At 40.6% G+C, this 14270-nt stretch overlaps 3 protein-coding genes across 3 annotated transcripts; all 3 read left to right on the forward strand.

Annotated features, from left to right (window-relative positions):
• The first annotated feature begins 130 nt into the window (after window positions 1-130).
• LOC311024201 (speriolin-like protein) lies at window positions 131-2290 on the forward strand. The gene is made up of 4 exons (XM_084026505.1): window positions 131-773; window positions 1305-1505; window positions 1609-1733; window positions 1870-2290. The coding sequence occupies exons 1-4, from the start codon at window positions 614-616 to the stop codon at window positions 2206-2208; spliced, it is 825 nt and encodes a 274-aa protein (XP_083882631.1). The 5' UTR covers window positions 131-613; the 3' UTR covers window positions 2209-2290.
• A 695-nt stretch (window positions 2291-2985) lies between these two features.
• On the forward strand, window positions 2986-6939 carry smpd5 (sphingomyelin phosphodiesterase 5). Its single transcript, XM_084027619.1, has 8 exons — window positions 2986-3167; window positions 4147-5381; window positions 5522-5597; window positions 5694-5834; window positions 5931-6020; window positions 6120-6183; window positions 6320-6479; window positions 6585-6939. The coding sequence occupies exons 2-8, from the start codon at window positions 4260-4262 to the stop codon at window positions 6684-6686; spliced, it is 1755 nt and encodes a 584-aa protein (XP_083883745.1). The 5' UTR covers window positions 2986-3167; window positions 4147-4259; the 3' UTR covers window positions 6687-6939.
• Window positions 6940-7167: 228 nt separating this feature from the next.
• On the forward strand, window positions 7168-9269 carry malsu1 (mitochondrial assembly of ribosomal large subunit 1). Its single transcript, XM_084026708.1, has 4 exons — window positions 7168-7558; window positions 8495-8670; window positions 8761-8842; window positions 8964-9269. The coding sequence occupies exons 1-4, from the start codon at window positions 7255-7257 to the stop codon at window positions 9116-9118; spliced, it is 717 nt and encodes a 238-aa protein (XP_083882834.1). The 5' UTR covers window positions 7168-7254; the 3' UTR covers window positions 9119-9269.
• Window positions 9270-14270: the final 5001 nt, after the last annotated feature.

Here is a 14270-nt window from a genome sequence, read left to right on the forward strand (position 1 = left end):
AGAAACTTTGTTGATTTTAGAAATGTTATGCCATACAAAACCGTTCAACAGCATCAAGATTTGATACTAGCTTTTCCCAGAGTTTTCACGTGTGTCTTTGTGTATTTTTGATCAGTTGTAAGGAAACATGGACATTGTGATTTTCTTTGCACTTTGGGGATTTCTTTCCCAGGTTGGATGTGGAGACCTTTTAATTTGATTTATAAAACTCTGGAAAAAGTGTGTAAGTGGATGTTGAGTTGGGGTTATTTTGTCATATCACTATTTCAGGGTCAAGGTTGAACTTGCAGGGGCTAAAAAAAACAAACAGCTACAGAACATGTCAACACGTCCATCACCATGGTAACTGAGCAAAATCAGCTGGCTCACACTGATATGGTTGAAAGCCCTAGACAAAGCCAGACCCTGGGTTTTTGTGAAACTACTATGTCCAACACAAATAATAACCTTTAATACTACGTATAAAGTTATTTCCTTAACCTGAACTCTGTCATTTTTATGGAGTGAAAGAGAATTCCTGACAGAATTGCATCAGAGAATTCAAATCTGTTGTGATTTGATTAACAGTTCTGTCAGCCTCCTAACAGTTCTGGGTGTTGTGTTGAATCTCAAGATGGACCTGGAGCAAACTGTTGCTGCCCTTCTCTCAAAAAATGACCAACTCGACCAGGAAAATCATCTGTGCAAGTTAATGCTTAGTGTAATCCAGGAAAACGTAAACCTGAGAGCCAGGATGCAGAGCTCCCGCAATGAAACTCTGGAGGATGCAACAGGTATGGAAATTGTTTTTGTGTTGTTCCACTAGATGGCAGCCAGGGTGCAGTTCAGAGTTGTCAGGGCAGTCGCACAATTAGATTAGGTCAGAGTTTTTAAAGCAGTAACGATCACATTGGTCATGTAGTTTCTGATCACTGTGACAGGAAAGTGTAAGCATGCAATCGATTAATGATTCTACTATTAATGTCAGTCAATCATCCAATCACTTTGTTACTGTGATATATTTTGTGAAGAACTCTATTTAACTCAGTTGGTTAACAGAATTGGAACGGTGTGAGCCACGCTATTAACATTTACATAAAACGATACACAATAGAAGCTACATTAAAAGGAGCACCGGGTATCTTAAAGGTTTTAGTTGGTCAATACGTTTTAGATTCAGACATGTTAGAAAGGCTGTTGTAGTAACCAAGGTGTGACGCGGCGGTATATGCATGTGAGGTTTCTGTTTCTCAAGTGTCAACTTTTGAGGTCAGTGATAAATGAAGAATAATTAATTTAGTTTGAATCTGTTTGCTCCCCCACAGAAGGACACCCATCCAGTCTGTTGCAAAACACCATTCAGAGACAATTCAGAAAAGACTTGCAACAAAGCAGATCAACACATGACCAGCGAACCTCATCCCCCGTTGACTTCAAGTCTTTCATCCAAAACTCGGTGCTCGTGGACACAACTGAAAAAGCAGAGTTTCAAAGCTGCGGAGCGGATTTTCCTCCTGAGGTCAAAGGTGAGCGATGCCTGACATGCAGACATTTGTGAGCAGTAACAGTGGTGTTGCCAAAAAGATACAAAATCAACAACAATAATTCATTTTCATTACTTCATCACAGAGCCAGAGAGGCTGATAGGAGAGATTGCCTACCAACTGGATAAGAGGATTCTGGCCCATGTCTTCCAGGGCCATAAGAGGCTTTATGGTTTCACACTGCTCAACATTCCAGAAAAAATTAAAGAGGTCAGAAAGAAAGGCTTCTATTAATCTATTTAAAAAAAACTGGTTGTGTGACTTTGCACAGACAATTGATCCCATCTGAACAACCGTCTCATTAATTATCTACAAATTAAGTCACAAGCCTTTTTTCCTCTTGCAGGTATCCACACACCCACTGACAGGGAAGTTGGATGAAGGCTATCAGCTACATCTCACTCAGAGGTATACTGACCTCATGGAAAGTTTGAGCCAGTTTGGGTATAAAGCAGCACTTCACCCTCGTTTCACTGAATTAATCGTCAACTCCTATGGGATCCTGAAGGAGAGGCCTGATGAAATCATTACCAACAATATTGACTACAATAATCCAGACTTTCTGAAGAAGGTGATAATGACCACAGCGCCGGGAAAGCTTCAGAAGGACCTGCTGCTTGTGCTCACGTGCCTCTGCAGCATGGCTGAGAAGGATAAAAAGCCTCTCCTTCTCTGGTTAACATGACTGAACGCAAAGCCCAGCAAAGCTTAATAACATCTGCAAATTGAAAATAAACACTGATAAATAAGATGCTAAAGGTTTTGTGGGTCAATTTTGTGCACACAGGGAAAAACCTGCCATTCTATAGACGGTAAAACCCCAAATACATTGACAGTATTAGCTTATTCATAGACTGGTGAAATTGAACAGCTAACAGACTTTATGTACTATGTACTGCTAAGTATAAAGTATGTACTGTATGAACCACATCGTGGATCATGGGATGAGTGAGCCTGTCATGGACCGAACCTGAAAATCAAATTGAATTGCCATTTTATTTATAGTTCAGGTTGGCGGCTATTCGGAGGTCTGTAACAAGGCTAGTATGCATTTGGGGGAAAAAATGCTGTTTAGTTGAAAAGTGATGAGTCTCACTTGAGAGATTTAAAGCTATAATCTGGAGTTTGTTATGCTCCTCCTATTTAATAGTTCCATGAAGTGACATAATACTAATTACTGCTTCACTTATTCTGAAATAACAATAATGACAGCTGTAGGTTATTGGCATTTTGCCAAAGTTAATATTTATTTGCATGCAGCCATGACACACTATAAGATGTCCCGAAGTCACTGCATGTTTAGTTGGGGATGATATGAATCAAAAAAGTGCTACTCGCTTGGTAACAGTAAACTTACTACAAGACTTCTTGACAAGTCGACTCAGGTATGGTCACGTGCCAGGCGAGCCCGACACCATGACAACGCCATTAGGGCGTGGCTTAATAAAGCCACTGTGATGAGCCGCGGAGAGAGCAGGGTGGGTTAATGTACAAGGGAACTGCTTTACTGAACCGATTCTCTGCTTTTAAATAATTTCCTTTGAACACTTGACAACTAACAAATCAATGTAATAAAATAAATACAGTAGGAGATCGCTGGCTGTGTGGGTTCATCAGACGGAGCGTCCCAGTTTTCGCGCTAAGGTAAGATCACTGGGCTGCCACGTTAGCCGTGTTGCTAGCTAACGTTACGCAACAGGACAGGTGACAGCTTTCATTCTGTGGAACTAAAATGCACTTGGACCGTATGAAGCGTGTATTAACTGTGGGGTTTAAATAACTACGTTCTACAACGAAACGGCAACACCATGCTGTTGTAAATACCAATGTGGGGTCTTTCTGAATTGTTTAGTAATTGAAACTGTTAGCATAGCATACCTGCACACACAGACGAGCGAAGCAGCGTAGCAGCCTACCTGTGTGAGTCACAACTGTCAACAAGGCGGTGACACACAGAGAGAGGGCGCATCCCTGCACTAGAAAACACTGCAAGTTGTGGTCGCCTGCTTTGAATGGGGTCTTTGTTTGTATAATCGGGATGCTGGGGATTAGCAACTTCCTAGACTCGAAGCCCAAAGTCTGCAATGGAAGTGAAAGCTGAAACGAAAGGGCAAATCCACACTAAAACATTATGGTCGGATTATTTTCTCTGTGAAATGTTTGTAATCTGTGAAATGTACTCTTTTAATCGATGTCATATCACACGTTATAAACTTATTATATACGAGTTATATTATTTTCCTACCAGTGTGTACGGTTTTAAGACAGGCACACCCGATGACATAAGTCTAGTTTAAATACTCACAGAGGTGTGGTGTTCAGACAGGCTCATATCGCCAGTGGTTAACACTGCAGATGGCGACAGCTGGATTATAGCCTGTTGACACCATGTTTTTTTCTCTCCCTCCGTTGCCTCCTTAAAAGTGATCCCGATGCATTGCATAAGCATGGAGTGAGCCAGTCTGGTTTTTCCTCTGCACCTGTGTTGTTTTCCACAGCCGCGTGTGGAAGTCAATGTGACAATGAAAGTCAGTTATTCCTAAGTATCCATAATGTAATCAATTATATGGGTTGTAAGAACAGAGCCATGGAATAATTTTCTAATTTCTCTCTCCTATTTTAGTGTCCAGAGGAGCCCAGCAGAGACACCAGAATTGAGCTAGAACGGGAACGAGGCTAGAACGGCGAGTCCCAATGTTGCTCATCCTGATTGAGGCTTAGAAAGGGGGCAGAGGCATGGCCCTGAAGACGTCTCCATTTCCTAATGTTTGTGTCGCAGGAATCCATGCTGTGGGATGGGCATTCATCCTGCCTTGCTTCTGGTTTCTTGATCGCCTCATTGCTCTGTGCAAGTCTATCACCCCGGAGCAAACCCAGCGACTGGAGCAGGGATGCTACCTCCACCCCCTCAAGGTCTTCTTCGGCTCCCTTATCTTCTTCATTCTTTTTCTCGCTACAGCCCCCTTGGCCTTCCTGGGGTTTATACTCTGGGCACCTCTTCAGGCTTGCCGCCGGCCCTTTAACTACCATAGAGAGACACCATCCTCACCAGAGAACGAGACACACAGAGGCTTTGAGCTGGTAGGAAAGGCATCATTCGGATTTGCCACAGCTAACCTATGTCTGTTGCCTGACAGCCTAGCTCGATTCAACAACCTGGCACACACACAGCGCCGAGCGGCTGCTATTGGTCAGCACATTGTGCAGGGTGTGTGTCGACCCCACATCCGCATCTTTGTTGATTCTCCCAGCAGCTGCGGGACTCTCAGTCCCTCCAACAGCATACTCCCCACAGTTCTCTCATCTACATACGGGGCTACTGATGGATATGCACAGCCCCCAGTGAGTGATCATTCCAATTCAGCAGATGTCCACGTTTCAATCCCAAAGTCCAGTAGTCATGTGGTCTGTGTGCCCTGTGATGATACAGAAGAGCCCTCAACTGACTCACCCTCACCCCTCTTCAATTCCAACCAGAACTCCAACCAGCAGGGCCGAGCAGGTCATCGGAGGGCTCCCCGAGCTTTGCTCTCCCAGGGTCTCCGGCAGCAGGACGACGTACCCTGGGAATTGTCGTCATTGTTTCCAGCCAATTTGGATATACTGTGCTTAGAAGAGGTGTTTGACAAGAGGGCAGCAAAAAAGCTCACCAAGCTACTAAGACCTGTGTTTGGACATATACTGTATGACATTGGTGTGTATGCCTGCCAGCCACCATGCAGATGTTCCTCTTTCAAGTTCTTCAACAGTGGCCTGTTCTTAGCCAGCCGGTTCCCTGTGCTTGAGGCCCAGTACCACTGCTTTCCCAACAGCCGTGGGGAAGATGCATTGGCAGCCAAGGGCCTCCTTTCTGCTAAGGTACCTTGCTTAATACATGCCACTATCCGTTAATGAAGTGGTGCTTTATATGTTGCAGAATGTATATTAATTACTCATGCTGTCACAGTTTAAGCACAGTGGACACCAGATGTAATGCTTGTTTTTATTTTTATTTTGAGGTGCTAATCGGGCAGAATCATAAAGAGAAGAATGTGGTCGGCTATTTTAACTGCACACATCTTCATGCACCAGAGGGCAAGTCAAGTTTACTGAGTTGTTCTAAGGTTAACTAAAAATTTTCCTCAAAGAAAACAAAAGTAAGGATGGATCTGTGACATTTTCTTTTATCAGGTGAAGGGGAAATTCGTTGTGAGCAGCTGAACATGGTGACCAAGTGGATCGGCGATTTTCAAGCAGCCAACAAACTGCCCGACGAGGATGTTGCTTTTGATGTTCTCTGTGGAGATTTCAACTTTGACAACTGCTCGCCTGGTGTGTTTTTTTTTCTATTGTTTAAAAAAAAAAAAGGAATATTTTTCTTATTTTTAAGCATCTTTAGTATTTAAACATGTTTGACTGTTTGTCTAGATGACACCCTGGAACAGAATCACTGTCTGTTTGAGGAATATAGAGATCCTTGCAGGGCAGGGCCTGGAAAGGAGAAGCCCTGGGTCATTGGTGCGTACCATTTTAAACAATTAGACTACAGAATATACAAATTACACACAAGACAAAAAATGACAAGTCTTTTGGTATTTTATTGGTTTGCATCTATAGGTACTCTACTGGAACAGCCCACGTTGTATGAAGATGAAATAAACACCCCAGATAATCTACAAAGGTACAGTATACTCACTTTTTTAAGCCTCTGCACAGCACAGTCCTACGAAGCTGACCTAACCTGAACTTCTCGTTCTCTCTTTATTTGCGGAAGCTGATCTGAAGATCAACATTGTTTTCACTGTTTATCTATGTAGAACCTTGGAGAGAGAGGATCTGAGAAAGCAGTATATCTCCCCTCCTGTTCCTGCAGAGGACTGTCCGTTGGTTTACCCTGAGACTGGCCAGCCGTGGATTGGACGTCGGATTGACTACATCTTGTACCGCGAAAGCTCCATTTCAAAGCACTGTCGAACAGTACGTGTCCTTGTGTTTTCATTTGGCTAAACAACAGACAGTTGTCATAGAAGATATGTTAAATATAACCTATGAAAACGACACATTTTCTTTGTCTCCATTCAGGAAATTGAAGAGGTTACCTTTATTACCCAGCTGGCTGGCCTTACGGACCACATTCCCGTGGGCTTGAGACTGAATGTCATTATGGACTCTGCTGATCAATGATGACTATGATGAACAGAGTTTATCATACAAAGGGAACAGAATAAACTATGGTGGACATTGATCTATACAGGCACAATTAAGATTTTGTTAACATACTTGAATTTCTATGACAATGTGCTGACCATTGAAATTATACCTCAGAATTAATACAGATTTATTGAAATGTTATGTTTACAATTTTATACAATAAGCCCAGTTTAGGGTAAAAGTATTGATTTTGTAAAATAATATATTTTTCATTCCGAATTTTTCCTACATAAATAAATGCAAAGAATCAATTGTATACCGTGTCTCTTGCTTTTACTTTGTTAGGAGTTGCATTATATGGCGAAACCCTGTGCAGATATGGTGTTCTGAGGTCGATATACTTTGTGGTCGATAGGGGGTGCCCTTCATTTATTTCAGGCGGGCGACCAACGAAGAAGCTGCACGAACCAATCAAAATCCAAGGACAGGAACCACTTCCTGTTTTTAGCTCTGGTTAAACTCGTGTGGATGGTACAGCCTGGACAGCTCAGAAAGTTATATAGCGTATTTTCTGTGATATTGTTATGTCCAAGTTAAAATCATGAATATTCTCAGTCGCGCTAAGAAACTGGCTTCGTCGGTGTATAGAAGTAAGCTTTTACTGGAGCAAACGGGTCCTTTTAGAAGCGTCTATTCGTTCCCAAGAGCTCATTGCCTCGATCCGTGTTTGCCTCGACGTTTCACAGCAATACTGTCTTCATGTCAGCACTTGCATTATGTGAAGTCGTCCACCCTCCACTCGGAAACTAAAGCACCGTATTCAGAGACGTGTGGTGAAAGCAGCGATGCAGAGAGGAGCACCGGCTTGTTTCAGGACATGCACGATGACGGCACCCTGAGTCAAAGTAAGCAGCTTCAAGGGCAATAGACTAACGGATGAACTATATACACAAAAACATATTACTATATTAACTTTATTTCTGTGTGATGAACTGATTGATTAAACCGTTCACTCGGCAGCCTTTTAAGCACATTTTTAAAGGCAAACGCCAAATATGATAACAGCTTAAATGTGCCATGCTATGTTGCCGGTCCTTTGCTTATAATGCTTTGAACTTCAACCAATCAAGCCTTTACCTAGGTTTTTTTTTCTGGAAAAAAAGTTATTTTATGATCTTAAACACAAAACGTTTTTTGAATAGGTCAACTTGGAGTTTGGGAAACTGATGGCCATTGAATTGTTTTCTGATGATTAATGGTTAAAAAAAATACTGGCATATAAATCTATAATGAACATTATAGTTTGTCGCAACCCTGAAATGAAATCTTTGGTTGTTTGATTGTTAAACAAAACAAATTAAATGCATCACCTTTGGGGAAACTATTAGGGGGGCTGCAACTCACAATTGTTTTAATTGATTAATCTGCAGATTACTTTCCCCCAAATCAAGTAATCATTTTAATTATAATACTTGTGATGTTTGAAGTAGCTTGTCCAACAAACAGCCCAACACCCAGAGTAATTTGGTTTACTGTCATTGTAAGAAAGCAGCAGAATTTCACATTTGCTGATCTTGTTCTCTGTCGATTGATTAATGGTTAAATAGTTTCCAAGTTAGGAATTGTGACTGCCCAGTGTTTTCTGAAACAATACTGAAATACTGTCGTGCATAAGGTCGCTCAGTCTCCCTGCATTGCTTTGATTATTGAATGTGATGACATTTCTCTGTTTAACTCAAATATACCATGCAATGAGTGAAAAATACACTGTAGCTTCCACATAGAGAGTTTTTAATTTGTAATTATTGTCAGACACAACGTTTCACCCTTGTTTTCTCCAGGATCCCCTGAAACTTTCACCCTCGACGTGCTGGTGTCTCTGCTGCGTCAGGAAAACGCTGTGGACATCTGTGTGATTAATGTACCGGAGCAGATCAAATATACAGAGTACTTCATCGTTGTCAGCGGTGTATCACCAAGACATCTCCGCGCAATGGCACTGTATGCTATCAAAATGGTAACTGACATTTGTTTTTTCATTGTCAAATGTTCCTTTGTGCAGCCTGTGTTTGTTTTAAAGCTAAAAGAAATAATCATTTTTCTCTAGTACAAGTTTCTGAAGAAAGACGGAGCTCCGAATGTCAAGATTGAAGGAAAGGATGCAGAGGACTGGATGTGTATTGACTTTGGTATGTAAAACTTAGAGATCCCATCTACTAATATCCACTTCAGACAGTTGTATATACAAACGGATGTTTGTTGATGGTGTTCCCACGGGTGTTTACATTCCTGCTCCTCTCTGTCTCTCAGGGAATATGGTTGTTCACTTCATGCTACCAGAGGCCAGAGATCTGTATGAACTGGAGAAGCTCTGGACTCTCCGTGCGTATGATGAGCAGCTGACGAGCATGCCCACTGAGACGCTACCAGAAGACTTCATATATGATCTTGAAATCACAAAGTGACAATCATCACATTTGTGCAGACATAACTACTTATTTATGACTCCGGATGCATCTTCCTCTGTGAGTAGAAATAAATGGTGTTTTTTTTTCTTCTTTTTTGCACAAAAAAATGAATCAATTTAAATCACTGCCCAATCATATTAATTAAATATATACACCTTTTCTTTTAAGTTTTCTGGGAAAATGTGTTTGTTTTAACGTATTGTCATAGATGAAAATAAATTATTTAAATACCAATCTAGATATCTTCAAGTTATTATCAAAATAGTGTCCTTGTTGTGAGAGTTTGTTTCCCTCAACCACATGTACTGCAATGTAGTAACTAAAAGTACTACAAAGTATTACAAATCATGATCCCTTTTCTCTTTTTTTTGTTAAAATGACCTAAAATGTAAAGATAAAGAACCCCATGAAAAGGAAATATACAAGAATGTAACAGAAGTTCAAAGTTGTGCTGAAGCACATTTCTACAATAAGTGCACTGTCTCACCTTCATCTACGGCTCCTATTCACTTCGGAAGCTTAAGGAACATGTTTTCACAAAGAAATTTGTTTTGTTGGGTCATCAAAACAAACTATTTCAGTTGGCCTTTTCAACCAAATCAAAAAGACAAATTGCTCCCTATGGGAAAAGAGAGGCTGTTGGCCAAAGTGTTCGTCGTGATTTATATATTCACTCGGGGCTCAAGAGGCTGCTACACCCTTTTAACTTCCTAGCAAGTGACCATTCCGTTTCATTGACTTAAAGCCATGCTGGATCAGAACATTAGCTAAATGTAAAAATGTAATGACGCGGGAGAAGCCTGCACGGGAGATGCCAACACAGAGCCTGACGGGACTTGGCGTTTGAATGTTTTTGTGCCTTGCAATCGTGTTGTACTTACATGTTTGAATGACTCGGAGTAATGGTGAATCATTAAACATCAAAACCCCACTAAAATACATCTGTGGGCTTGAAATTGTTGATCAATATTTAAACATTTATGGTCTTAAGTCAGACTGTCAGATATTTGATCAAGTATGTTTTTATTGAGCAGTTGTTTACTGACATATTCAGAGCTCATTTTCATGGTGTTTAAAATTGCACCTGTAGCGTTGGGGTCATGTCATAGATATTTAAAATCTGTAATGGCGATACGGGTGAGATTGTACAAAAAAAATTAATGCAATTCAGTTTCTCACCTGTTGTGTCACAAACTACCGATGGCTTTCTAGTGGATGAGCAAAATGACTCTCGGGGAAAATTAAATCTAGGAAAAAGATAAGTTCTGTGTTTGACTCAAAGGTTGCTGGTGTGGGTAATGTTCTCATTAGCTGCACAGCCATTTTACCCACTGCTGTGTCGGCATTAATGGTCATGGTGTTAATATACTCTATGATGGAGGGGACTGAGGGAAAGAGCAGCAGCAGAGTATATGTCTTGCACAGTAGATTAATTGCTGTAAGGTCCATTAGGTGGCACACGACATGCCATTTAATTGCATTTAATAAAGTGGGAACATACACTATAAAGCGTATCCTTTATTTGAAAGTATAGTTCCATCGTTGTGTGTGCATGGCAACAGAGCACAGAGAAAAGAGCAAATTAATCAGAATCTGTTCATTACGCTGCTTTGCAATTGGCATGTGAATAAATCATTTCTGTCTCCAACCGCTAACCAAGACTTTCAGGTTCAATCCTCCTCATCTTCCTCCCTGCACTGTTATTCTAGAATGGGATGTGCAGTATTCAAAACAAGTGATTATTTAATGATTAGGTGGGCATTGGTGCCCTGCATGTGGGTTGGCACCTGGCTGCAGTGTATTACCAGGAAGCTCATCACCGGTGTTAGCCACGGCACTTAGAGGCCTCTCTGATCTTCATCCACCTGGTCCTCATTTGTCAGCAAGGTACTGTGCAAGCTGATGTATTTAAATCAGGCATTTATTATTGGGGTTTCTCCATACAGCGCATCCATTATTCCAGAAATCAAACTAACTAGTGACTAAGAAAACATCACCTATAGTATTGCATATTGGTTTTCATTTTGCTACTCCTCAAGCTGCTCGTGTTTGAAGCAGTCGCTACTGTGCAAGAATAGGAGGAATTTTATTCTCTACAACATATCCATCCTATTTCAGCTTTGACGATGACATTTTGGAGCATTTATGTCGCCACCGTTCTTCAATTCAATTCTTTGATTCTATGTAAATCCCTGTGTGAAAATGTAAACCCTGCTTGAATCAAGGGAGGAGTCCTTTTATCCGGAGCGTAATGTGAGGCAGAGTTTTTCCTTCATATGTACTTTTCCTGCAAATACTGTGCTGTTGATCTGGAACAGACTTCTCATATGACTGCCATAGGAAACGACAGCACCAATCTACTGTCAAATTTCACTAGAGTGCTCTTCAAAGAAATCGTTGCCATTAAAGTAATCTTACCAGTTAGGGACTGAAAGCTTTTTGTGCCTTCTATCAACCTGAGTTTGAAAATGTATGGGTTTGAGTGTTTTACTGCCCTTTCTTGTATGATTTGGAGTAATTTGGAGCCACACTTCCTGGTTTGTACAAAATGGTTGAGTTATTGTCTTCGTACAACTGTGTGTCAGTCAGAAGTGTTAAAAGTGGAGTTATATAATCTATATAGTTTGAATGAAGATGATATATGTGAGATGCAATCTCAAGAGAATGCAAAATTAATGGATTTATATTCACAACATTTATTGAGTTTGAGACTTTTACAGATTTGTTTTCATCTCGCAACCCACACACACACACGTCTCCATAACTCTGAGTCTATAACCTGAAACATTATCTTTCAGCTTAATGTGAAAACAATAGACCATCTTCTTCCATTTGAAGCTACGCATCGTCGGTTTTATTGAGACATGCTGGCTGGGACTCTTAAGCGGACACTCTAAATTAGAGGTCTGTCTCAGCTTGCGCCGCCACTTTGCAGAGGGATGTACTTTGCCATTAAAAGTTTGAAGAAGTGAAATTTGCTGTAATCAGGGGCACTCTTTTTCTGCCCTTCAAACATTTAAGGCCGCCTTTGTGTATTTAATTTGGAAACAAAAACGATTAAGGATAAATAACTACATTTCAAATGGATATGAATAAATTATGTGTGCCTCTGTGAGATTATGCATAATTAAATCTTGGAACCCATTTCCTATCAATCTGACGATGATGAGCCCCTGGGGGCAAGGGGGTATGTTTCTGAGGTTCAGGTGCAGCCAGCGGATATCCGGGCCAAGACCTCCTTTCCTTGTGTTTCTGGTATTTGCCTCCAATGACAAAATATTGTCCTGTTTCCGTATGACTGCAGAATGTGTTAATGAATATACATAAACTCATCATGTGTTGCCTAGGAGATGATTATGTTGTAAAACAACATTTTGGAAATTCAGGAATAATAAAAATCCTCATAGCACACATTTTGACTTCTGAAGTAAATTTGTAATGCAATTAATTTCAATATATTAAAGGGGGAAAAAAACATTCCTTTCCAGGTTACACTTTTTGGTCTTTTAATAATGTAATGAGTATCTTCATTTGTTACACTGCCTTGATTACTTAACAAATGAGGCAGTAGATGTTTCTCAGGAGTACCCTAAAAGAGAAGTAAATGACCCTCCCTCCCCCCCGCCTCACACTGTATAAAACACAGCCAGTGTTGGGAATCTCACAGAGCTTCTTTGAACAGCAAGAATATCGACAACGGCAGATTTATAATGTAAGCAATCTTTTTTCCTCCCATTTCACGCATTTTAATTGAAAGACACACTTTTTGATTGAATGTCCATCAGTAAAGTTGGATCTGGCAGCTTTTATGATGGAGTATCAATCCAATATGGAGCATCTACTTCTGATTTTTGCATTGTGATATTGTTGAATATTTCTTTTTTTATTATGCATTTTGACTGTGATCCAGGATTCGCTCCAGTGCCATGATGTCGCTGAGTGTTGTGGCTCTCTGCATGTTGGCTTGTATTCACGCCGGCATAAACGCATATCCAGCCAAGCCTGTCAGTCCGTGGGAAGGCGCGCCACCTGAGGAGCTGGACAAATATTATTCTGCACTAAGACACTACATCAATCTCATTACAAGACAGAGGTAAGTTCTTCCATTCCTTCTATAACACACGCATTTTCAGATCAGTTTTGAAAGTACATGCAAAGGAGTACTGATATATTACTTGACTCTTTTTTAAATGTTATGTATATGCACAGGTATGGGAAAAGAGACACCCCAGATACTGTATTTTCAGATGTGTTGGTGAGGGAGAACACAGAGAGTATTCCAGGATCAAACTACGCCAGGTACATTCTTTTTTTAAATGCTTTTATTCAGTCTGTTAATTTAGCAATTTGCATTGTGTGCATATGCAGTTGATGCAACTTGTTAAAAAAATATACAAGATGAAAAGTACAATGTAGTATAATTCAATACAACAGCCACACAATAAATCTATTCTTGTGAACCTCATAAAGTTCACTTTATGTTTCCACTTTGGAAAAGAAGTGTTGAATTTTCAGGTTCTCTAACCTGTTATTTCATTGGATTGGATTGAATATGAAACATGTTTTAATACACTCTTCCTCTTAAATGTGAATAGGAAAAAGGAATCTTACATATGTTAGTGTTTGTCAAAACCACACATTTGACTTAACTGCCTTGTGTTGTAGGTATGACTGGGTGCCGCTGTGGTGATGCTGCTGGAGATGTCACATCCAGGCTGACGTTGGCACAAAGCTGCTGCAACGTCTGACATGAAATGAACTTGTGCTGCATGGAATAAACATTGTGCAATGCAACGACTCTGGTCTGTAATGTTGCCAACGCTACACTTTGACATGTGACATTGATGTGCTGCCCCAGCGTCTCACATTGGCTTGACACACACCCAGTAGTACTACCTTGCCTGTGGAGTAATATAGGTAATGTTGAATACTGTATATCATGTGTGCCATTCAGTGATGGAGTAACAGCGCCCTCTACAGATGAAGAGGCGTCAACATGTTTTGAGAAGTGGCTCAAATATCTTTTTTGGTTCATGTCTGCTGCTCATGTTGTTTTTGAAGGGAGTAAAATAGAAATTAACTGCTCACCAGTGTTTAGTTCACTTGTTATATCAAGCCATCTGAGATGTACCTCCACCTTGCCCGAAAC

This window comes from Eutrigla gurnardus (genome assembly GCF_963514095.1).
Source record: "Eutrigla gurnardus genome assembly, chromosome: 14".
NCBI classification, from domain to species: Eukaryota; Metazoa; Chordata; class Actinopteri; order Perciformes; family Triglidae; genus Eutrigla; species Eutrigla gurnardus.